This window comes from Myotis daubentonii, chromosome 15 (assembly GCF_963259705.1).
Source record: "Myotis daubentonii chromosome 15, mMyoDau2.1, whole genome shotgun sequence".
NCBI classification, from domain to species: Eukaryota; Metazoa; Chordata; class Mammalia; order Chiroptera; family Vespertilionidae; genus Myotis; species Myotis daubentonii.
Genome location: NC_081854.1, coordinates 57785857 through 57810401, shown reverse-complemented (window position 1 = coordinate 57810401; position 24545 = coordinate 57785857). Strand labels below are relative to the sequence as shown.

The following is a 24545-nucleotide window of genomic DNA, read 5'->3' as shown; positions in this document are numbered from 1 at the left end:
CCCCTGACTGGGGAGGGCACAGGCCCTGATGTGCTGCTGCCCACATCCCCTGCCAGGCCTCAGGGCAGCCTCACCGCTGACACTTCCTAAGGGAAACCTTTGCTCAGACTCTGGGCTCTGAGCTGCCATAAAACTCCGTTCCTCTCCTCCCAGCAGTTATCACAGGAATGACCGGTCACAGGTGCGATTATCTAATTGATACCTGTTGGCCCTAAGAAACTCTACCCTCTGTGCAGGGAGGGGCCGGGCCGTCTTCCTGACTCACTGCAGCCCCTAAACAGCTCAGTGACAGTGTGTTACCAAGCACGGAGCGCAGTCCGGCGAACATGGGACGCTCTGAGCTGCAGGAGCCTCAGGAGCTGGCTGTGTGTTTGAAGCTCATTCCATTCCCAGGGAGGAAACTCAGGATCCTTCCTATCAGATGTCATCTTTCCTATTTAGGAGCCTCACCCGGCCCACGTGGCGCAGTGGTTGAGCTTTGGCCTCTGAACCAGGAGGTCACAGTTTGATTCCCTTCAGAGCACATGCCCGGGTTGTGGGCTCGCTCAGAACCCCAGTGTGGAGCGTGCAGGAGGCAGCCAATCAATGGATCAATGATCCTCATCATTGATGTTTCTATCTCTCTCTCCCTCTCTGAAATCAATGTAAAAATAACCCACCCTGTGTTAAGCATTCATTCTGCAGCCAGCATTTAGAGTGGCTACTACGTGCTGGAAACCCTTAGAGAGGCGGTCATACCAGGAAACGCGCTGCCCAGCCATTCCGGAGCTTCCTGGAGGAGGCCGTGAACCGGTAAAAAGTATCTGAGCAAGACCATGTCCGATGCTTGGAAGGAGATAAAAAGGGGTCAGGGAGGCGGGGGAGAGCTCCGACCCAGGGGCCAGAAGCCGGACCACGTGCTATGCCAGGTGCCGGTCCGCCCATCCTCCCACCCACCCACCCTTACAGGCTGTGGGTACATCTCCGTCTTGCCAACAAGGAACCCCACGTTCAGAAGGGGTAAGAGTGGCAGGCAGTCCAGTCCCGAACTCCTACCCACCACTTCCCACCAGCCGCTGCCACCTGGATGATGAAACCCCGGTGCAGGGCTGCACCACCTTTCAGCGGGCGTCCTTGCAGGGGTCGGGGGTTTGGGGGAGACGCGCCTCCAGGGAGAATCTGCAAATAGCTTTACATTCACAGAAGTTTGAGACGCGCCGAGCCCCTGCTAGGCCCCCGCGGGGGCCGAGCCAGACCCCGACTCCCGCCCGCTCAGCCGGGGATTGAGCCAGACTCCAGCGCCCGCCTCCGCCCCGCCCTCCTCAGACAGACCATCGCGATGCACTATGGGACTTGTAGTTCAGCCAGCCCTCCACACATGCTCCAGAAACACCCTGGAGAACTACAAAACCCAGGGGGCAGCGGGAAGCCCGGGGCGGGCCCGCGGGCTGTGGGTGTGCGAGCGCGGGGGACCTGGCGGTGAGGACGCCTGGCGCTGGGATGCGGGAGTGGACGCCGGAGCCTGAGAGCGGCTGGACACTCGCGCGCTAGCGGGGCCGGCCGGCGAGGGGTGCCAGGCGGCGACAGGCACGTTGCATGCATGCACCGGGCACATTCTTTGCAGTCTCCGGTTGTGCGGCGCTTTGGCTCCGCGGTGGCGCGTGGAGGGTCCGATCGCCGGGGGATGGGCACACGCTCCCCGAGCCCGATCGCTTGGCCGGGCTTGGGGGCAGGCGCCTGGGTGTGAGCGACGTGTTTTTTCTTTCTTTTTTGTTTTGTGCCAAGGTTTCTCCGTGCGGGTGCGCGATGCAGCGAGCGGCGGCGTTGGTCCGGCGGGGCTGCTGCCCCCGGACCCCGCGCCCCTGGGGCCGATGTCTGAGCAGCGCGGCCGCCGAGGCCCCGGCGGTGCTCCAAGTGCGGCCCGAGCGGAGCCGGCGCGAGCGCATCCTGACGCTCGAGTCCATGAACCCGCGGGTGAAGGCGGTGGAGTACGCGGTGCGGGGACCCATCGTGCTCAAGGCGGGCGAAATCGAGCTGGAGCTGCAGAAGGTGAGCGCGGGCGCGATGGGGGCGCGGAGCTGGGGGGCGCGATGGGGGCGCGGAGCAGCTGTCCTCCTCCCGGGCCCGCGCGTCCGACCCCCCCCCCCCCCCGCGGCGGCTCCGGCTTTCGGCCAGGCTTGACTTGAACAAGACAATGCCCTCCTCCCACCCCTTCACCCACCAGTGCCCGCACTCGGCACAGTCAGGCCCTCGGAGGCGGGTCACTTGTTGAGCCGCGTTGTGCCTGGCGCTGCAAGTTAGGGGGCTGCCTTCCTCGCCTGGAATCCAGATCCTTGGGGGGCGGGGGTAGAGAGACAACAACCAGCCGGGGCGAGGTCAGAGGTGCGAAGCCTGAATGCGTCCTTTGGAGAAAGCGCAGTGGAGGGGCCGCCATGGGGTGCTGGGAGGTGGGGGTGGGAAGGCGGTTGCTAGGGAGGAGGAGAGGGCTGTGCCCCCAGCCTGCTCTCTCCATGTCTGAGACCTTTTGGGTCCTTGACAGTGAGTCCCTGACAAGAGCAGGGGCTGGAGGGGGCCCTGCCTAGTTAGTTCCCCGCGGAGGCCCCCTCTGGGACCTTGATCTGCAGCCTCAGTTTGTTCTTGTCTGAGGACACAGCCACCCCCCAGTGAGTTGTCGGGGAGTCGAGATGGGCCCTTGGGGTTTGCTAGGGACTTTCGTCGTCTTGGGGGCCAGCTGGCTGGGATCTTGGCTTAGTTCATAGCTGCGTGTCAGAGTGACCACAGCCCAGGAGTGATTTTCTGCCCCCGGACAGGCCAGGTGGCTGGCGTCCTGTAGGACTTCAGTCCTGGGTGGACTTGGTGAGGGGGCGTCCGGAGGGGCATGTCACAGGGTAAACGCGCCACGGTTTGTAGGAAAAGAGTTGAAGAGAGTTGAACAAGATGGTTTGACCCGGAATGGGGGTGGGGAGGTTCCTGGATGTTGCTCTCAGAGGCAGTGGATCACTAGGCGTCCCCAGGCAGGAGACCGTGGCGGGCGTGACACTCGGTCCCCATTCCCACGCGGCCTTTGGGGGCTGGATGAGCTCCTGGCCTGCAGACACCTCGCTCGGGACACCCAGTTCTGCTGACGCAAAACCGTGAGCTGGACCAGCCAGCGTCAGCGACTCCCTCTGGCTGCCTGCAGGGCCAAGTTTGAAGCTGGCGCGAAGGCTGGCGGGGTCTGGTTTCTGGCCCTCCCTGGACTTGGAGGTGGGCGGGGTGGGGCCGGGCGGGGCACGCAGGTTACGGCTGCCCTGCCCCTTGCTGGTACCTGGCAGGCTGGAGTGATAACAATCTCCCTGTCACCACACAGCTGAGGTTACATTGTTCAAAGTTTATCACTTTCCAGCTGATTTCTCTGGCTCCAGAGCTGGCAGGGGTCAGGGGTTATCTCTGCATTTTGCTAAATACCAACTTGGGTGTAGGCTCCTTGAAGGAAGTGTTAGTGCCCGAGGACAGGACGGTTGGGACAGGAAGGGACTCTACCTTTGCCTCCAGACCGCCAGCCGCTCTGTTCTCTGGGCCTCAGCCCCCTCCCCCAGTCCTTTAAGGGTCAGGGGGACTTCTCAGCAGACAGAAGATGTGAGAGCGGGGCTGTGAGCAAAGGCTGGAGGAGGTGGGGTGGTCTGGGCACTTGGGGAGGGGCTGGTGCTGTTTGGAGAGTTGCTGGGCAGAGGAAGACGAGATGGGTGAGACACGTGTGTGCTGGCTCAGGCTTTTAAGGTGCGAAGTTTGGGTGTGAAGGTGCAGGACCGGGAAGGGTTTCCCGCGGGGTATGGCGCGATGGTTGCAGGTGAACACATTTCTTGGTCACTGGAGCCAGAAACACGCTCTGATTTCTGGGACAGACGCCCCACACCCCACGCCCTCCCTCTGCGTGAACTGAGCCGTTCTTTCTGTCCACCTACAGTGTCTAGTGCCCTCGCTGGCTTGTCCCTTCTCCTTTGTTGGGTCCCAGGCGCCTGGCTGTTGGTGCTGGCGAGAGAGCCCGGCCAGGCCAGCCCAGCCCCCCCAACCCCTCATTCCGGAGACAGTCTCTGCACTGTGCCGGCTTCAGCGGCGCCCCTCTGAGAGCGCCCTGGATTCCCCCGCCTTGGCCCCGCTTTGGTTTCTCCAGCTCTGCTTTGAACGTAGTGATGAAAGCTGGACTTGTTATAAGCGGTTCCACTTGGTTCTCGACGGGATGGGCAAGGATGTGTAGGGAGGAGGGTAAGGGGTGAGCCTCGCAGCCCTCGTCTGCCGAGGCCTCTGCACCCCTCCGTCTCCAGGTGCTCTGCACGCGGGGCCAGCGTTGGCGTTGGGGGGGCTCCCCCGGCGCGTCCCGGCCTTCCCGCCTCTGCGGTGGGCACGGCGCACGCTCAGGCCGAGGGCGGAGGGCAGTGTGGTGCGCATGGAAGGGAGCATCGTCCTCCTGCCATCTGCGTGGGGCTGTTCCTCCTCCTGGCCGTACCTCCGAGGGAAGGAGCCGTCGCATCCCGGTCCGTGTTCACTGGGGCCGCACTTTAAACACAGCTGCAGGGAGCGGAGTTAGAAGCTCTCGGCCCTTCCTCGGCCTCCTGCTCGTCTGTCCCTCGCCTTCCTGTCCTTCCGGCTTGGTACTGGGCGTGGGGAGCGGGGGATTGTTTGTTCCGTGTTCGCTGGGAGCAGCACTTAAAAAAGCTGCCGGCAGCGATGTTTGAAGATCCCGCAGCCCTCCCTCAGCCTCCTCTCCGTCCCTCGCCTTCCTGTCCTTCCGGCCTTGTGTTGGGCGTGGGGAGCGGGGGTTGTTTGTTAAGTCCCAGCTGGGGCAGAACGTCCCTAGTCAGAGGGCAGAGCGGTCACTGCTGGCGACATCAGGGTGTGTACAGGTAACGGCGGAGGCCCCAGGCTGTGCCCGCAGCAGCTGAGAGCCGAGGCTTTCAAGGCTGGAAGGCGGGGGCCAGCGCAGGTGGTGAAATCGATGGGTCATTTCCTTCCCAGTTAGCGGCTACTTTAAAAGAAGGAAATTAGGCCCCGGCCGGTTTGGCTCAGTGGATAGAGCGTTGGCCTGTGGACTGAAGGGTCCTGGGTTCAATTCCAGGCTCAGTCCCGGGTCCCAGTTGGGGCACATGTGGGAGGCGACAATGGACGTGTGTCTCTCACATCAATGTTTCTGTCTCCCTCCCTCCCTCCCTCTCTTCTGCCCTTTCTAAAAACCAATGGAAAAATACCCTCAGGTGAGGGGTCACAAAAAATAAAGAAAAGAAAGAAATGTGTAGTGCAGGACTCGATCCCCTTGACCCTCAAGGTGACGCTGTTTAACTCCTCCCCACCGACACTCGGTGCACGCTGCCGGCACCTGCTCCCATCGCTGCCCAGGCCGAAGGGTGGGGAGGGAGCCCGTGGGTAGAACTCACCTGGGTGTCCACAGCGAGGCAGCCGGGCAGGGTGGGTGCAGGTGGTGACACGTGGGCTCGAGGGGCAGGGACGCCGCCTGCTGGCCTGGCAGGCCCCGGGGCGAGGCGGAGGCCTTGGTGTGCCCGCCAGGCCTGGATGAGGCCGTGTGGGCCGGAGTCAGCCCAGAACAGTGTCCTGTATGGCGGCCCTTGGCTGGGCAGGCTGGCTCCCCCTCCACCCCACTCATCCATCACAGCCCCCGGGCCCGAGAAAGGAGGTGCTCGGTGTTCCCAGGCCCTAGTTGGCTGAGCCGTGCTGGGGAGGGCAAGGCCGGCCCAGGCCCAGGCCCGGTTCCAGGCATTATTCTCCCCGCACGGGCTGGCCGAGCGCCCACAGCTGTGCTGGTTCCCGGCCCAGAACGTGACTCCCTGCGGAAGAATGGGCCATGCCCACGCCATGGGGATCACCTGCGTTCAAGGGGGCCACGCCAGGAGCCCCCGCCTGCGCCCGGGGGTGTGTCAGGCCTGTCCCTTTGCACCGTGGCCTCGGCCACTCCCGTCCCAGCCTTCTTGGCTCCCGCCTGCGCCTGCGAGATGAGCCCTGAGGCCACAGGCGGGCAGCCGATCTCCGGGGCCTCCTCTCACCCGTGGCCCAGTGCCGTGGCCCAGTGCCGTGGCCCAGTCCCGGAGCAGGGGCAGCCCACGCCCGCTGGCCTTCGGGACACTGTGCCTCCTTCTCCGTGCCCCCGGGACAGCTCTCCGTGTTGCCAGCCCCGGGGACTCGGCAGAAGGGCACCAGGGGATGACGAGGCCCCTTCCCCCCAGAAACATGGCTTTTGGAGACGTGTTGCCCTGCTTGCGAAGGTCATGTGTTGCCCTGCTTGCGAAGGTCATTTCTGGGGTGCCCTCCTCCAGAAGCCCCTGGAGAATTTCTATGGGGGAGGGGCTGAGGGGTGGGAAGGAGGGTCGGGAACACTTGATTGGCAGCTGCTTTCATCCCGTAAGCCCGTGGTTGGCAAACTGCGGCTCGCGAGCCATATGTGGCTCTTTGGCCCCTTGAGTGTGGCTCTTCCTAAGCCTTAGGAGTACCCTAATTAAGTTAATAACAATGTACCTACCGATATAGTTTAAGTTTAAAAAATTTGGCTCTCAAAAGAAATTTCAATCGTTGCACTGTTGATATTTGGCTCCGTTGACTAATGAGTTTGCCGACCACTGCCGTAAGCCCACTGTTTTTTACGTAAGGTGTATATTATTGATTTTAAAAGGGGAAGTTTTGTCCGGACGGCGTGGCTCAGTGGTTGAGCATCCACCTATGAACCAGAACCAGGAGGTCAGGGTTCGATTCCGGTCAGGGCACATGGCCAGACTGTGGGCTCCATCCCCAGTGGGGGGCGTGCAGGGGGCAGCTGATCCATGATTCCCTCTCATCGTGGATGTTTCTCTCTCTCTCCCTCTCCCTTCCTCTCTGAAACCAATAAAAAAAATTTTTTTTTTTTTAAGGAAAAGTTTCCTCGAGTTGCTTTTGTTCACACATTGTGAGAAGTGGGGGAAAGGCGAGTGTTAAAGTGATCGCCCCCTACCTTTAGCATGTGTATTGCGGTGCCTCAGGCCTCCCACCGGTCACCCCTGGGCACCGCCACCGCCTTGCCCCGTGGCCTTCTCCCTCCACCGGGGCCTGGGGACCTCGCTCCTGGCAGCTTTGTAAGATGATGAGGTCCGGGTGCTGCCGGGAGATCACCCTGTTTGTCTCAGATGATCGTTGCAGCTGCCCAGGGAGAGCCTTGAACCTGTTGCTGCTTCTCACTCTCTCAGGCTGAGTGGAGTGCTAGGCAGCAGGGCGGCACCTCACGGTTCCAGGTCCCCGCTGCCCTCCGTCCGGACCCCGTGTTCTGGTCACCCCTGTGGTGTCCTCCCCGGGGTCTCTGATTCCTTCGCTGTCTTTTTAGAAAAATATATTTTTATTGATTTCAGAGAGGAAGGGAGAGATGGAAGCATCAATGATGAGAGAGAATCATGGACCGGCTGCCTCCTGCACGCCCCGCACTGGGGATCGAGTCCACAACCCGGGCATGTGCCCTGACCGGGAATCGAACCTCAACCTCCTGGCTCACAGGCCGTTGCCCAACCCCTGAGTGGCCGGCGGCTCCTCCGCTCTCCGGGATCTGTTTTCTGTGCTCTGGCCGTGGCCTTGATTTTGCTCCTCAGCCAGTCTCTTCTTCCCGATGGTTTTTGTTTTTCTGATGTGAAAATCAGCCCGTGTTCTTCATTCTGCAAAGCCAAGGTTGCCAGGGAATGACCCTGAGCGCTCCCTGCTGACGGGCGTCTTCTGGGAGGGGCGTCCGCAGTCCCCGGCCGGTTACTGGGGCTGCCCTGGGGGTGGGAGCAGGGGCTGCGGGGTCCTCTCCCTGACCTGGGCCTCCCTCATTCAGACCTGGCTCTGAGGCCGCCTGGGCTGTGGTCTGCAGCTGCCTCCCGGGGCCCTGGCAGGACAGGATGGTCCTTGTGGCCTGTTGGGAAGGCGGGGGGGGGGGGGGGGGGGCGGGATGGCGAGCGTGTGGTTAAGAAGAATGCTCGTGGGTCTGGCTGCAAACCCCAGGGCTGTGTTTACTGCTATGTGACCTCGGGGAAGTGTCCACATCGTAAAGTGAGATTAATGCTAATTCTTCCTCATGGGCTGGTGGTGCCCGCTCAGTGGGACCAGGCGGTCCCGGGCTTGGCGCTGTGCCGGGCGCCTGGTGAGGCTGGAATAGGGCTGCTGGTAACTGTCCGTGAGATTCGCGCTCAGCCTTGGGAATCCAGCATCCGAGAGGCTCTCGTAACCAGCTGTTGTCTTTTGTCCGCTCAGGGCATCAAAAAGCCGTTCACTGAGGTCATCCGTGCCAACATCGGGGACGCCCAGGCCATGGGCCAGCAGCCAATCACCTTCCTCCGCCAGGTGAGCGGGCCCTCAGAGGCTGAGGGGGGGGGGGGGGGGTAGGGGGGCAGGAGGAGCAGGTTGGGAGGGCCGGCCATCTCCTCTCACCTCTGCCTCCCTCCCTGCCTGGCAGCCCCTCAGGACGAGGCGGGCACCAGCAGCCCCCCCAGCGCCCACTGTCTCTGGGTCTCTCCCTCAGCCCCGCCCCTTGCATGGTTGTCTGAAATTCCCGAGCCCGGGGCTGGGGGGCGGGGGTGTGTAAGCCGTTGGCCTGTATGGCAGTGTCGGGGCCGGGGGCTGAGCAGCAGCCTCCTGTCCCGGCTCCCCCGTGGCGGCCCAGGTCACCGAGCGCCCCCTCCCCAGGTGATGGCGCTGTGCACCTACCCAAACCTGTTGGACAGCCCCAGCTTCCCGGAAGACGCCAAGAAGCGAGCCCGGCGGATCCTGCAGGCCTGCGGCGGCAACAGCCTGGGTGAGGCCCCTGCAGGGCCCGCAGGCGAGGGGCAGTGAACGAGTGTTCTGGGCCGGCCGAGGGGTGTGCGCCGGAGTGAGCATGGGGGGTGGCTGGGCCCTCTTGTGGTCCGGCTGTGAGCCTCCTGTTTGCGGGCCGATGGGGTACAGGCCAGCTTGTGGTGGATGGGCAGGCTGGAGGTCCCCCACCCGCCTCGGCTGGATTTGGGGTGAGCCTTGGGAGCCCACGTGGACACAGCCCTCCCTCAGCCGACAGTTTTTTTTTTTTTTAAATATATTTTATTGACCTTCCACAGAGAGGAAGGGAGAGGGATAGAGAGCTAGAAATATCGATGAGAGAGAAACATCGATCAGCTGCCTCCTGCACACCTCCCCACTGGGGATGTGCCTGCAACCCAGGTACGTGCCCTTGACCCGAATCGAACCTGGGACCTTTCAGTCCGCAGGCCGACGCTCTATCCACTGAGCCAAACCGGGTTTCAGCAGCTCAGCCGACAGTTTAACCAGCGCCTGGCCTCAGCCACAGGAGGGGGCGGATGGAGGCTCAGTGCCCCCTGCTCGTCCGGCATGGCCTGGGGGCTGGCGGTCCGTCCTTGGGGAAGGATAGCGCGGCCACAGGCCTCGGCCCCCCTTTTGGCAGCTTCCATGGTTCCCACTGCCCCCCCCCCCCCTCCACACACACTTCATTGTTCCCATCTCCAGGCCTAAGGGTCTCTCTGCTGGGAGCCCTGCCCTGCCCTGCCCAGCCTGGCCCTGGCCTGCCCGGCCCTGGCCTGCCCGGCCCTGCCCTGCCCAGCCTGGCCCTGGCCTGCCCGGCCCTGGCCTGCCCGGCCCTGCCCTGCCCAGCCCTGCCCGGCCCTGCCTCCTCCCCAGAGCCAGGCCCCGTGATGTGGAAATAACAGTCTCTCTCCCTTCCCTGCGGAGAAGGGCCTCGGCCTCTGTTCCCATCTCCTGTTGTTTTCTGTGTATTTTGCCCCATTCCTTGCCCAGCGCCTGCGCAGGGGGTTGGCTTCCCTCTGTAGCCCCGGGGGGAACACAGTTGCTCTTAGAGCTGTTTTAGGACGCGTGCCCGAATGTTCCGGAAAGTGGGACAGGGATGCTCGCGCTCGCCCCGCAGGGCGCAGCCACCTCGGCCTCTGTCCTCTGCCCGCCCTCCGCTCCCCCTGGACTCTGTCCCTTTATGCAGAGCCCTGTGCTCACCTGCCGGGCCGGTCCTGCGAGGTGGCCCCTCGGGGTGAGGAGTGTGGGGGGCCCCGGGGGGGGCAGGTGCTCGGGTGGAGAGGCACGGAGAAGCGGCCGTGTTCCCCGCCCCCCAGGACTCAGCACGGGGAGCGGCCCGGGTTCCCCGCACAGAGCGAAGCCACAGAGGAATTAGGCCGGACGGGCTGGGGGGGCAGTGGCTTCAGGACAGACCCGCAGGGACCAGGTGGGAGCTTTGGGGGCTCCGCGTGGGTGGGAGCATGACGAGACCTAAAGGCAAAGGCCAGGAGGTCTGAGGAGCCGGGGCGGCCAGCAGACGAGGGCCTGGGAATTCGGGGGGCGGGGGAGCCGGGGGCAGGAAGACGGCAACCTTCTGTCGCCTCCCAGTCGACACCCCGAGCCGTCGCCATAGCGCCAACGCCCGGCATGGGAAACGCGCTTTGCCTGTCTGACTGCGTGTAGAGGGTGACCCCGATTCTGACCCTCAATGGGGTGGGGGGAGGGCTGATGCCCAGCAGCCCCGGGACCTGGGCTTGGTTTTGGTCAGGGCTGCGGACCCCTGGGTGGGCAGGCGGTGCACTGTGGGTGGCACATTGTCCAGCTCGGCGGACCACGTGTAGGCACTGGCGCTAAAACAGCAATCCCAGCCCGGCCGGCGTGGCTCAGGGGTTGAGCATTGACCTATGAACCTGGAAGTCACGGGTTCGATTCCCGGTCAGGGCACAGGCCCGGGTTGTGGGCTCGGTCCCCAGTGTGGGGCGTGCAGGAGGCAGCCATCAGTGACTCTCTCATCATTGATGTTTCTCTCTCCCTCTCCCTGAAATCAATACGAATATATTTTTTAAAAACATAGCAATCCCAGCTGTCATGACTGATACTGTCACAGGCTGCGTTTAAACCCCAGGGGGCAGGTGACCCAGGTACGGGCACCATTTCACTGGTTAGAAGCCAAGGTTTCAGCGAATATGGGGTGGATGTGTGGGTGGCTGGGGGGTGGGAGAACAGAGGGTGGGTGGGTAGGTTAGTGGGTGGCTGAGGCCCAGGTAGGTGGCTCAACAGCTCGCCACGATCCGGAGCTTAGGGCAGCGGGAGTGGGGCCCCACCGGGCCCCCCCGAACCCCTCCCCTGTTAATGGCGTGTGGGGACATGGCCGCGGCCCTGGTCACTGAGTCGCTGGGCGCCTCACAGGGTCTTACAGCGCCAGCCAGGGCGTTAACTGCATCCGCGAGGACGTGGCCGCCTACATCACCCGGCGGGACGGCGTGCCTGCGGACCCCGACAACATCTACCTGACCACCGGCGCCAGCGACGGCATCACCGTACGTGGGGGGGGGGGCTGGCGGTGAGCCCCTGCTCGGCCCGAAGGGCAGCCTGGCATGTGAGGGGCAAGCGCGTGGGCCCCGTGGGCCCTGCTCTCTCCCCACCCCGGGAGCTGCGGTCCTTACCTTGTTCCATCTTCAGGAGCCCGAGGTGCTGCAGCTCGGTTTCCCGCAGAGCCCACAGCAGCAGGTCCAGCGGGGGAGGGACCCTGGGGCCCTCGGGGAGCCCCCGTTTCTGGCGACGTGGCCCTTTCTCTGACCCGGCTCGAACCGCGTACCTCCTCTGCCGGGCACGGTGCCGGGAACATGAGAACACTTGATCTTGCTTATTCCTACGGCAGACCCCACTTTACAGATGAGGACAGTGAGGCTCAGGAAGTGAGGCAGCCCCGTCCCCGGGGCGGCTGGGGGGAGGCTGGGCCGGGGGCCCTGGCTCATCTGCTGTCAGCGGCGGTGGCCCTGGACGATGCGATTTGTCTCCGTTGCAGACGATCCTGAAGATCCTGGTTTCCGGGGGCGGCAAGTCGCGGACGGGGGTGATGATCCCCATCCCGCAGTACCCCCTCTACTCGGCCGTCCTCTCCGAGCTGGGCGCCGTGCAGGTCAACTACTACCTGGACGAGGACAACTGCTGGGCCCTGAACGTGCAGGAGCTGCGGCGGGCCGTGCGGGAGGCCAAGGAGCACTGCGACCCCAAGGTGCTGTGCATCATCAACCCCGGGAACCCCACAGGTGTGCTGCTCCTCCTTCCTTGCGGGGCGGGGGGGGGGGGGGTGGCCGGGGGGGGGGCGGGGGCGGGGGAGGGGAGGTGTGAGCGGGGCTGGAGCCTGCGTCTGGGCCTTGAGGAGTTAAGGAGTGACGCGAAGTCCCGTTTGCTCCCGCTTTCCAGACCCCGGTCCAGGGTCCAGATTCGCAGCATAAGCCGACAATTCGCCGCACGCCGGGTGTGCCTTCCCCTGGGCGGGGCTGTGCTATTGCTCCGGCCGGTTTTTCTCCTGTTCTTGCATTTGCAACCTCCTCCTCCTCGAGGTTCCTGTGCCGCAGCCTTCAGCGTGGGGCTCGGGCTGTTTTTCTGAAAAACGCTGGGGGGGTGTTTTTGTGTTTCTTGGAGGCGCTATTGCCCTGGACCTGGAGGCCTGAACAGGAAATGCCACATAAAAACAAAAGCAAGAACTGTTTCCAACAAGCTGAAAATCACTCCTGATTTTGCATAATTTTCTTAAAAAGCAGAAAGCACAGTCCTGCCGTTTTGGTCTCTGGGCTGCGATTAGGATGCGCCCGGGTGCCGAGGACGAGGGCTCCCTCTCCCGGGTTGAGATGAACTGGGTCAGGGCCGCAGACGCCTGGAGTTCATGGTGGCGCCTGCTGCTTGGGGACAAAAGCTGCTCGGGCCACGTCAACCCTGCAGCTCCGACACCGGGCGGCCGGCTGTCCCGGTGTGTCTGCTCCGGCTCCCGGAGTGGGGAGAATGTTCTGGCCGGAGCGGCTCCTCCATCCGCGCTGAACCTTAGAATCACCAAGGGGGCTTTCTAAAATCCAGGCCAGGCTGCACCCCAGAGTCTTGGGGGCATCAGTATTCTGAGCAGCGTCTCAAGGAAACCAGCCACTGGCCCCCATGCCCAGGCGCTCTGCTCTGATTGGCTGGGCTGGGCTGGGCTAATTTGCATTTCCAACACGCTCCCAGCCAGCCGGTCCCTCCCTCGGGGCTGCAAGTCCTGCTGCGTCCCAGGGCGTCCCCCCGCCTTCCCTGTGCGGGTGAGAGGGGGTCCATGTGCACCTGGCTGCCTGGGAAGAAATAACCGTTTCTTACTGTGTGAGTGCATGTGACCGTGAGCAGGTTTTACAAGGAGTAACTTGATGAGCAGGCAGGGCCCCCTGTGCTCTCTGGGGTCTGAGTGTGTGAAATGCAGGCAGCTACTGGGAGATGGGGCGTGGCAGCTAGAAACCCACCTGGAGCACCCAGGGGTGCTGCCCCCCCACACCCACCCCCCGAATCCCAGAACCCTGGGCTTGCTTCAAGGAAGCCTGGTGAGCCCTTGCTTGGCCGGACACTAGTGGTCCTTCGCCATGGCACTGCTTCATTGCTGAGACAGTTCAATGCCAAAGTACCGGCTGAGTCCCACCGCGCCCTCAGGAGGCTCAGCTCTGTCCTTTTCGGGCACATTCCTGATGTTCCTGCACAGACAAGGTGTCGGTATGTTTCTTTGTGACAGAAAGGTAACATACGCGACCTACGGCTTGGCATCGGGTACATGCGTCCGTACAGATCATGGATGTGCATACACGTCTGTGTGTATTGCACCCCATCAGGCACAGCCACGAGGGGGGTGGCCCTCGCGGTCACAGGGAACAGGTGTGACGCCCGCGTCTCTGGGGGAGCTCTTACTTGGGGGCACTCTAACCAGCACGACCTGCGTTCTGGCTGTTGGTTCCAGGCCAGGTGCAGAGCAGGAAGTGCATAGAGGACGTGATCCGCTTCGCGTGGGAGGAGAAGCTCTTCCTCCTGGCGGACGAGGTACGAGCCGCTGCCCCGCCGGTGGCGGGGGTCCCGCTCTCCTGGGGCGCAGGTGTGAGGGGTCACGGCGCGGGGGGGTCTCGCTCTCCTGGGGCGCAGGTGCGAGGGGCCACGGTGCAGGGGGGGGTCCCGCTCTCCTGGGGCGCAGGTGCGAGGGGCCACGGTGCAGGGGGCGGTCCCGCTCTCCTGGGGCGCAGGTGCGAGGGGCCGGGACAGGCCTGGGAACTGCTCGCGTCACCAACTTTGGAAGGAAGGAACCTCACACTCCCGGGTGCCCCTGCCCGGGCTGGGGTCCTCCGTCGCGTCACTGGTCACACGAGGCGGGAAGGAGATCTGGAGGCCGGGTGGGGTTCCTGTGGCCCGAGGCCTCTCCTTCTGGAAGGTTCCGGGGGCCGCGCTGCTGGTCCCGGAAGCAGCCGATCCGCGCCCTGTCCCGCAGGTGTACCAGGACAACGTGTACTCCGCGGACTGCAGGTTCCACTCCTTCAAGAAGGTGCTGTCGGAGATGGGGCCCGAGTTCTCCAGCAACGTGGAGCTCGCCTCCTTCCACTCCACCTCCAAGGGCTACATGGGCGAGTACGTGCCCCCCCCCCCCCCACCTCCCTGCCTCCCGCTGCCCTGCCCCCGTCAAACCCCCGACAGTGAGGGCTCCCTAACCACGACCTCTGCTGATCTGAGACGCCAGAAAGGCCACACGGGGGGCAGCCTGGTGCGGGGACAGCCTGGTGCGGGGACAGCCAGGTGCGGGGACAGCCCGGTGCGGGGACAGCCCGGTGCGGGGACAGTCCGGTGCGGGGACAGCCAGGTGCGGGGACAGCCTGGTGCAGGGTGTGTCTGCAGCCAGGCCAGGCCTGAGGGCAGATGGAAGGAAACCTTGCTGGGACGTGGGGAGTCCGGTCCCGGGGTCAGACGGGAAGCATCTTCGCCAGGGATTCTGAGAACGTTGGACGGGGTGTTGTCACGCCGGGCTCTGAGGTGGAGGGTGCGGGTGCAGCGAGGAAGGGGCCCAGTTCCTGCCTCGGTGCCTGCGTTTGTCTGGTCACTAGTCTGCGTTTGTCAGTCGGTCCCGAGGGGGTGGGGCGGCCAGGCCCCAGAAGATGCCCCGATGGGCAGGCCTCGTTCTGAAAGGTCGCGGTTTATTTAAACTCGTACATCTCAGCGTATCTGCACAGGACCCGACCCTGTGTCGTCTGGCTCCGCTAGGGCGAAGTCACAGAACCTGGTCCCTCGGCGCAGCAGGAGGAGGGCTGGCCCGGCGGGAGGCGCCAGGGGACTGTGCTGCCTTCCTCCTCCAGTGCTCTCAGCGCTGCCCTCCCGTGGGCTGACTCTGTTTTCAGGCAGCGAAACGCCCAGCAAATGTCCTCAGGCCGATGCCCCGGGGATGACCTTCCCCCTGGGCAGGGGGTGCCAGGCCTGAATCGGGCCCCTCTGGAACGAGGCTAGTGTATTAGTTGGGGTTCAGGCTCAGCTGTTGTAACAAAGAGGCCCCAAAATACAGCGGCTCAGCCAAGATGAAAGCGTGTGTCTGTGACATAACAGTCCCAGGGCAGGCTGCACGCCACAAGGCCACTCAAGGGCGGGGGGCCGGCCCTGCCCTCCCGGCATGTGGGTCCAGAGGCTGCCGCCCCAGCGCCTCCACCTCAGCGAGAGAGAGCGTGCTCGTTCCTCGTCAGAGGTCATGAGCGCGCCCATGTCCCTTCCCATCGCGTTCCCGGGCAGGAGCTCCAGGGACAGCCCCGGAAGCTTCCGGCTGGTGGACGGCACTCAGTGCGTCTCCTGCCCCCCCTCCCTGCAGGTGTGGCTACCGGGGAGGCTACATGGAGGTGATCAACCTGCACCCCGAGATCAAAGGCCAGCTGGTGAAGCTGCTGTCGGTGCGCCTGTGCCCGCCCGTGTCGGGGCAGGCCGCCATGGACATCATGGTGAACCCCCCGGTGCCCGGGGAGGAGTCCTTCGAGCAGTTCCTCAGGGTGAGTGCGGGTCCCGGGCCTGTCTCCGCCCCCGCCCCCGCCCCTGCCCCCGCCAGGGCCCCAGGTGCTCAGGGCATGTTCTCCGGGGGACACGCGTGGTTCCTCAGGGTGAGTGCGGGTCCCGGGCCTGTCTCCGCCCCCGCCCCTGCCCCCGCCAGGGCCCCAGGTGCTCAGGGCATGGTCTCCGGGGGACACGCGTGGTTCCTCAGGGTGAGTGCGGGTCCCGGGCCTGTCTCCGCCCCCGCCCCTGCCCCCGCCAGGGCCCCAGGTGCTCAGGGCATGGTCTTCGGGGGACACGCGTGGTTCCTCAGGGTGAGTGCGGGTCCCGGGCCTGTCTCCGCCCCCGCCCCTGCCCCCGCCAGGGCCCCAGGTGCTCAGGGCATGTTCTCCGGGGGTCACGCGTGGTTCCTCAGGGTGAGTGCGGGTCCCGGGCCTGTCTACGCCCCCGCCCCTGCCCCCGCCAGGGCCACAGGTGCTCAGGGCATGGTCTCCGGGGGACACGCCCACAGGAGGCGAGGCCTGAGGGGGCGGCAGGCGGGTGTTGGGGTGGAGGTGGCCGCCTCTTTCCTCTCCCTCCCCCGTGGGCCCCGCGGATGGGCACCCAGAGAAGAAGGACTGTGTCCTGAGAGCCCGGGGATTTTGTTCCTAAACTCCCAGGGGGGTGGGCAGCAGTGACTCTGGGCCACGGGCCTGCCTCTGGCCTCAGCAGACATCCTCCGCGCTTAAAGTGGTCCATGCAGACCCTTTTAAAATATACATATTTTCATTGATTGCAGAGAAGAAGGGGGAGGGAGAGAGAGACGGAAACATCACAGAAACATCAATGATGAGAGAGAATCATGGATTGGCTGCCTCCTGCACGCCCCACACTGGGGATGGAGCCCGAAACCCGGGCCTGTGCCCTGACCGGGAATCGAACCCTGACCTCCTGGGTCATAGGTCGATGCTCAGCCGCTGAGCCACGCAGCCGGGCCATTCGGACCCTTTCAATAGCAAGTGACGGTACCCGGCGGTGCTCACGCAGGCAGGCTCGCCCTCCCGTCTGCCCGGCCCTGGCGAGGAAGGGCCGTTTCCGGGCTGCAGCCGCGCGGTGCTGACTCCCGCTCTCTGCCCCGTCAGGAGAAGGAGTCCGTCCTGAGTAACCTGGCCGAGAAAGCGAAGCTGACAGAAGACCTGTTCAACCAGGTCCCGGGGATCCGCTGCAACCCCCTGCAGGGCGCCATGTACGCCTTCCCCCGGATCGTCCTGCCCTCCAGAGCCGTGGAGGCTGCGCAGGTGGGGCGCCGGGCGGGGGCTGCTCCTGGCCTGGGCTCTGCGCCCCGTGGGCCCTTGGGGTGAAGGCGACGCCCGAGGCCCAGCCCTGCTTGCTGTGCGGGCTGGCGGGGTGCTGGTCTGGGCCCAGTGGGAGGCGGCAAGCCTCCCTCCGCACACTTGTCACATTCCGGTTCGGGTTCAGGAAGCCGGGAGGGCCCGAGATCCGCTTCTAACCGTTCTCAGGCGGTGCCACAGGCCCTACTTGGAGGATCAAGTGTTTCCGCCCTCCAACCTCCCCCGGGCCCTTGCTCCCTGCGCCAGCCACGCAGCACCCAGCGTCTGGCCGGGCCTCAGATGGCGGGGGGTGGGGAGGCCCTGGCCACGGGAAGGAACCTCCGATCCTATTGTTTGCTGGTGTTTCCGGTGGCATTGGTGCCAAGCCGGGTGAACCGAGGCCCCCTGTCCCCGCAGGCCCACAACATGGCCCCCGACATGTTCTACTGCATGAAGCTCCTGGAGGAGACGGGCGTCTGCGTGGTGCCCGGCAGTGGCTTCGGGCAGCGGGAAGGCACCTACCACTTCAGGTACCACCTGGGCTCCCGAGCGCCCAGCAGAGCCTGGCTGCAGGGACAGACACGTGCAGCCCGGCCTCCCTGGGCTACCCCCCCCCCCCCCGCACCCCCACTGTCCTGCAGAGCCCCCTGAGCCCCCCGCCCTGTGCCAGGGTCGCTCCTGGGCCGTCCCTCCCGCCCCTTCGCTGCCTCCACCCGGCGCCTACCGTCTGGGACGCTCCCGCTGGTGGCTGACTTCAGTCCCTGTCCCTGTTCACCCCACGGCGGCCGCATCGAGCATCGGTGCTCAGCGGTGCCGTCCGCTGCCCCACAGGCCTGCTGAGGTCCCGCATCCGAGCGCAAGGTTCCCAGCGGCCCCGCGTGATGGGCCCTCGGGCTGAGCGCGCTGGAGCCGCTCCCCGCCCTAGGTTCCCCAGAGGCCAGGCCCTCAGCTGTCCCCTGGTCAGACACTGAAGAAAGAACCGTCCTGAGCTCAGTTAGCACCTGGGCCAGTCAAGGTCATGGGCAGCGTGCCCCGTGGACAAACACGATGGCTGGCCACTCCCCCTCGCGCTAGGCTCACCTGGGCCGCCAGGGCTGGAGGGTGTGGGAGCTCCTCTGCCGTCTCCCTGGAAGAGACCGCGGGTGGAGACTTAGAGGCCCCTCTGGGGGAGTGGGTGTCTGTATCCGTGGGAGATGTGAGTCCGCTCCCGGAGGTCTGCACGCCGCCCGTGTCCACATGCCGTCTGCCACGGTGGCCGGGCTGCTGGGCCTAATGCGGCCCTGGCTGTGGCTTTTGTTTGCATGTGTCACCTGGGTGAACATTGTATGAGCGCGGCCGGTGCGGCTCAGTGAGTGAGGGCTGACCTAGGAACCAGGAGGTCACAGTTCGATTCCCGGTCAGGGCACAGGCCCGGGTTGCGGGCTCCATCCCCGGTGTGGGGCGTGCAGGAGGCAGCCGATCCATGATTCTCTCTCATCATTGATGTTTCTCTATGAAATCAATAATAATAATAAAAAGTTTTGAAAGATAAAAGCAGTATCGGAACTGGCGGGAGGGGGGTGCGGGGGGGGGGGGGGGCGGAGATAGTGGTTCAACAGAGCTGGGTGCCGTGCCAGCTGCTGTCGGGGCTGGAGCCCTGGCTGTGGACAGAGCAGCTGGCCCGCTCCTCCTGGTGCCCCAGCGGCAGGTGGGGGGCCGGAGCTGCGGGGTTCGCGCCTCTGCCCTCTGCCCTCTGCCCTCTGCCCCTGCCCCTGCGGGCGGCCGGCGGCCAGGCTGACGCTGCTCTCCCCCCAGGATGACCATCCTCCCTCCCGTGGAGAAGCTGAAGACGGTGCTGCAGAGGGTGAAGGACTTCCACATCCAGTTCCTCGGGGAGTTCGCCTGAGGCCCCGGGCTGCCTCCTCGACGCCCCCACTGAACCCCTCCCAGTGACCTGCCTCAGGCCCCGCCAGGGCCACCAGTCGCTGACACCGCTGTCCTGCCCCAGAGGCCTCCTTCTTTGTGCCTTGATGTGGGGAGCACGTCTCTCCCGAGCCGATGTGAATGGGGATGTCCCAGAAACCCTGTTTCTCTTCTTGTTTTTTGATGCAACCAAAGTCGAGGGGATGTGGCCCGCCCGTGGGGGGCGCGTCTGGACCTGCTGCCGCTGCTCCCGGGGCTCATCGGGGTGCGAGGCTGCTCCGAGGAACAAGAGGCTGGAAGTGCAGGGCTGAACCCCGGGGAGGACTGGACATCCCAACCGCCACGTGATCTGTGAAATAAAACCCTTGGTGCAGAACCCAGCCCCCAGCGGGGGCCCGGAGTCCACTGCAGGCTCAGCGGGGCGCCCCCTTCTGGCCGGAGGCAGACAGTGCGTCTCAGTGCAGGGGTGCAGGGGTCGCGGGGATGCCGGTGGGTGGTGGTGGGTACTGTTTTCCTTGTGTCCTGCAGGGGATGAGTGAGTGGGTGTGAGCCAGGTGACCAGGCTCCCAGGGAGCAAGGGCTCCGTGCACCCACGAGGCTTTGGGGGTGACGGGTTGGCTGGGACCTGGGACGGGGGAACAGCCCAGCGCTACCCCGCTATCCCAGTCGTGTGTGGGGAGTCGGCCTCCTGGTGAGGGGATCCATCCTGCTTTTCCCCAACAATGGTTCTCTCCCAGGGCCCGGTTGAGCCTTGGCACACACTGCCCTCTGCTGGCGAGAGCAGGAACAGTGAGACAGTGGCCCAGTCCTGGTGCCCGAGCCTCCTCCAGCACTGGCCAGTCACCCCGTCTCCAAGGCGTCCGCTGAGCCCTTGCAAACTGCGTTTGGCCCACTTCCTGCCCATGAACTGGCCGACGCGCCTGCCGTGCGGTCGATCTGAAGTGCGTAAAAGTGCTTCACTTCCCGCAGTGTTTGCCAGCCAGGGGGCCGCAGCACCTGTCACCTCCCCAGGCTGGGGGTGGGGCACCCCCCTCTTGCCGGAGCCTCCCTGGCTTAGCACACCTGGCTGGGGCAGGCGTGCCCCCTCCCACCCCGCCTCCCCAGGGGGCAGGGAGCGAGCCGAGGCCAGCACAGGAGTCTGGGGACCCAGCACGTCCCCAGGGGAAAAGGAAGCAGCTGGATTGAGAATCTGAGCCTGGAAAGCAGCCCCGGGGGCTCGTTTCCAGGGCGAACTCCCTGCGGCCCCGAGAAAAAGGCAGCCACAGCCTCGAGGAACAGGGTCTCTGGGAAGGCGGCTTTCCTTAAAAAGCTCCACGTTGCCGGGGCTCTGGCATGGTCCGGAACCAGGATGAGCAGAGGCGGGTCTATTTTTTATATTTTTGTAACAACTGCTTTTTTCAGGGGCGGAGGGAGGGCTGGTATTTGTAGTCTTCACAAGCCCAGTAGTTTTTTTATATATATATCTCTTCGGATTCTAAGTAACCCCTGACGTCTTTGCAATGTTTACATGGTTTTTAACGATGCCGCCACATACACTTGGTTTGCCTGTAAACAGTGAATGCAGGCCTAGCAAGGGGCACGGGGTGGGAGCGCCGGTCACGGTCACGCGCGATCTCGTCTCCTAGCTTCCATCCTGGTGTCTGGTTTGGGCGCCACCAGAGAGAGACATTGGCCATTTGGGGCCACACTGTAAATCCACACCCGTGAGGTTTTCTGTCCATTTAGACCCGCAGGTCGGGGGTCTGGGGGCCAGGCTGCGCGTCCCCAGGTATGGATTTGCGGGAGGGGCGACAGGCCTGTCTGCCCCCGTTCCAGTCTGAATTCTCACAGGCGTCTCCTGAGCAAGGCACTGAGGACGAGAGCTCTGCTGGGAATTTCAAAATAAAACACTTTGTGTCAAAAACGGTCCCGGCTTCACGTCCTTGTGTAGATTTCACACTCAGCGGACATCCTCGCTCGGCAGCGTATTCCCAGCACAGTGAGCGTTTCCCCAAATACTGCGGCAATGGGTGCACAGAGCCTCATTCTATTTGACTTTTGTGTATATTTTCGTAATGAAAACATTTAAGCAACCGCAAACCTTGAACGCAGAGGACGTCATCATTTTCGACTCGGTGTGCCTGCTCTCGGCACAGCGAGGGAGGCACGTGTCTTAACACTGATCAGCACATCAGATGCATTTTCTGTTACGTAATTAACATGCCATAAAACAGTTTACAACATTGTTTTGTAACGACTACATACCGGGCATCGAATGGATGCGATGAGATGTGATGGGGTGTTCAGGTAACGTCCACTCACAATCACAGTCCGTCTCTCCGCGGACATCCTTGTGTTGATCTTGTGCACGGCCACCCTGTCCCTAGGGGGAAGGGAGTTTCCAGATAAAAAAGGTTTAAGTACCAATGGGATCCCCGCCAGCAGTAACTTATTCGTTTATTTTAATTTTTTTCCTCTTTATTGATTTTAGAGAGAGGAAGGGAGAGAAACATTGACTTATCGTTCCACCTATTTATGCACTCATTGATTCTTGTCTGGGCCCTGACCGGGGATCGAACCTGCAACCTTGGTGTATCGTTTGATGCTCTAACCAACTGAGCCATCCGGGTGTGGGCTGACTAGACGTTGCGCACGAGGCCAATTATGTGACTCCAGACTGCAGTGCGGTGGGAGAGGGTGGACATGCACACGGGTGCCGTCAGGAGAACCTACTTGCGTCGGCGTTCCTGGCTGCGTTACTGGCTGGGCAGGTTTTCGCGGTCAGGCCGTTCCTCCTGGTACGTTCTCGCTTTGCACGCAGCCTGGTGGTTATTCTGGCCGTGACCGGCTGTGAGAGCTCTGTGCCACTCCATCCCCAGCTGCAGGGAAGGAAACGGAGGTACTCAACAGCTGACTTACCCCAGAGGTGGCTCCGGCCCGCTGCTGCCCACATGTCAGGAAGGGGGCTCGAGGGCGGCTCCCAACATTCCCGCTGGTCAGAGAGGGCCCAGCCGGTGAGGCTCAGTGGTTGAGGGTGGACCCATGAACCAGGAGGTCACAGTTCAATTCCCAGTCAGGGCACATGCCCGGGTTCCGGGCTCGATCCCCAGTGTGGGGGTGCAGGGGGCAGCCGATCAGTGGTTCTCTCTCATCATTGATGTTTCTGTCTCTCACTCGCCCTTCCTCTCTGAAATCTTTGTAACGACCGAAGACCGGCATGGGTGGGCGGGGCCACGCGATTTCACGTGCTGGGCTTCTAACATATATATATAGAGAGAGAGCGCGCAGTGGGAAAGGGCAGAGGCCCCAGGGCCAGGACGAAAGGCAGCACCCTCTCCCCGCTCCTCCCACACTGACAATGGATGTCTCTCAAACACCTAAGACGTGACCCCTTCCAACACAAAGCCCTCCATCTCAGCATGTCAAACGCGTTTATTTGGCCCGTGTTAGCCTTTGAGTTTGACATCCTTGCTCTACCTGGAAACGGAAACGGAAACGCGGGCACTGCCCAGGCCACCTCACTGAGGTGAGAACGGCTGGGCATGGGATCCAGGCCCAGTGAGCCTGACCCCGGCGACGGGTTCAAGGATGGCGCTAACGGACACCAGGCCGCTGGGACACCCCCCCGCCCCCAGGCCTTGTGCTGGAAGCGTGGAGAAGGGACAGCTTTCCCAGGCTGATGGCAGGTCGTGGGGCCCGTCCTTGGAGTGTGGGCCTTGGGTTGATCTTGACCTGGGACCCTTTCTTCATCACTTCCTGGCCCGTGGCTTCTCTGGAAGCCTTCCTACCGCATACTTGCTGGTGAACGGGGGCGCTGGCAGGGCGGGAGGTGACACGTGAACACTGAGACAGAGGAAGTTGAACACTGAGACAGCCTGAGTGACATGGGCGGAGGCTGTGAACAGACGCTGCTCCCACGGCACACACTGGCCGGTGAGCGCATGGCAAGATGCGCAGCATTCGTCACCAGGCAAATGCAGATCTGAACCCCTCACCCCCACCGCGGAGGCTGTCATGAGACGGGTCCACGCTGCAGTTGTGGAAAACGAGTTCTCTCCTCTGCTGGTAGGATTGTAAGATGGGGCGGCCTGTTTTAGCAGTCTGGCAAAGGATTAAAAGGTTACCATGGGAACCAGTCACTTCACTCCTCGGCATCTGCCCAGAGCTGGAAAGACGTCCACACAAAACTCTGTATGTGAATGTTCATAGCATGATCCCCCACGGGAAGACTCGTGCCCACCGGCCGGCGAGCGGTGCCAGGAGTGACCTGGCAATAGAAAGGCAGTGCTGCCGTGTGCTGTCAGGGATGAGCCCTGGACACGGACCAAGTCAGAGCCCATTGGGGCCCCGGCCGGGTTTGCTCAGTGGTCAGAGCGTCAGCCCCGGCCTGCACCCCTTGGAAAGGGCCGATTGAATGGTGTTTGCGGTAGCACTCCTGCCGGGAGGCGCTCTGCAGAGCAGACGACTGCGGGGAAGAACAGATCCGAACGCCGCCCACCACCCGCTTCCGTGTGGTTTGGTCACAGCCACCTGCACAGAAAGGCCACACCGAACCGCTGCCTGTAACCCTTTATTGGGGAGGTGACGACCTGTATCGCCACCGTTTCTTACGCGTCAGGTGGTGCGTGGGGAAGGAATTCGGATACAAAACTGCCGTGCTGGGCCTCGCCAGGCTGGCTGTCGTTTTTGTACAACAGAGGTAGGTGGCTAGGACAGTCATCGCAACCTCGTGGCCGGGAGCAATGCCAGGACACCTTTCTGCCCATGCAGGTTCCGGCGGACCTAGGAGAGACTCCGCGCGTTATATTTAGGTCAGGGATGGCATCACAGGAGAAACTCCCTTTTCAGTCCGCTCCTGTTCTCACAAATAGAGCACACGGAGCCTCTTCTTTCAAATTCAAGTGTGTCCTGGGAAGGGAAAGGTCAGGGAGGTGGGAAGAGCAACACAACGCCCTTCACACAGCGGTTGTGCCCGACTGTCCCCACACCAACCCAGGCCAGCTTTTCCATAAACAGCAGCGAGAGTCAATCCTCCCCCATCTCATCAACCCTCCCCCACCTCATCAATCCTCCCCCACCTCAAACACGCAGCCTGAAGACAGAATCTTTAACTGAACATTTAATGGAAACAGGATCTATGCAGATGTGGTTCTAGTATTGATTTGCAGTTTCCTTGCTTTTATAAATAAAGGGGCGATGGTGGGGTGCAGGGGCTATGTCGCCCCAATGTGCAGGGCCGTAACTGAGGAGCCGTGTAACTCGGGTGTCCTGGAGTCTACAAAGCATCAATGGAAGCCAGTATAGCCTGTTTCTACCGTCAAACTTTCATTCATGGTGTAAAACGATCAAATGGGCGTGTGCCTGAGCATGGCATCAGGCCCACAGGTTTAAGGGCGGCTTGGGAGCCAGAACCAAGAATCCATTCTCCAGGTTAAGGATCCATTTGACAGTTCAAAATATGCTCTTCCTGCGGCCCCGGCCAGTGTAGTCCTGTCGGTCGGAGCATCATTCCATGCACTGAAGGTGGCAGCTTCCATTCCTGGTCAGGGCACATACCAAGTTGTGGGTTCCACCCCCGGTCTGGGCTGGTATGGA

The 24545-nt window shown here is 63.0% G+C and overlaps 1 protein-coding gene and 1 long non-coding RNA gene across 2 annotated transcripts; one reads left to right on the top strand and one right to left on the bottom strand.

Moving 5' to 3' along the window:
* The first annotated feature begins 1412 nt into the window (after positions 1-1412).
* On the top strand, positions 1413-20877 carry GPT2 (glutamic--pyruvic transaminase 2). Its single transcript, XM_059668127.1, has 12 exons — positions 1413-1566; positions 1765-2028; positions 8218-8307; positions 8650-8758; positions 11146-11276; positions 11765-12008; positions 13712-13791; positions 14231-14367; positions 15587-15761; positions 16881-17036; positions 17487-17599; positions 18864-20877. Exons 2-12 carry the CDS (start codon positions 1786-1788, stop codon positions 18952-18954), a joined length of 1569 nt encoding a protein of 522 aa, XP_059524110.1. The 5' UTR covers positions 1413-1566; positions 1765-1785; the 3' UTR covers positions 18955-20877.
* Positions 20358-23284, bottom strand: LOC132217624 (uncharacterized). The gene is made up of 2 exons (XR_009448931.1): positions 21684-23284; positions 20358-21333 (listed from the first exon to the last, which is right to left on the bottom strand). It is a non-coding gene; the product is annotated as an uncharacterized LOC132217624 (long non-coding RNA).
* Between the last annotated feature and the right edge of the window lie 1261 nt (positions 23285-24545).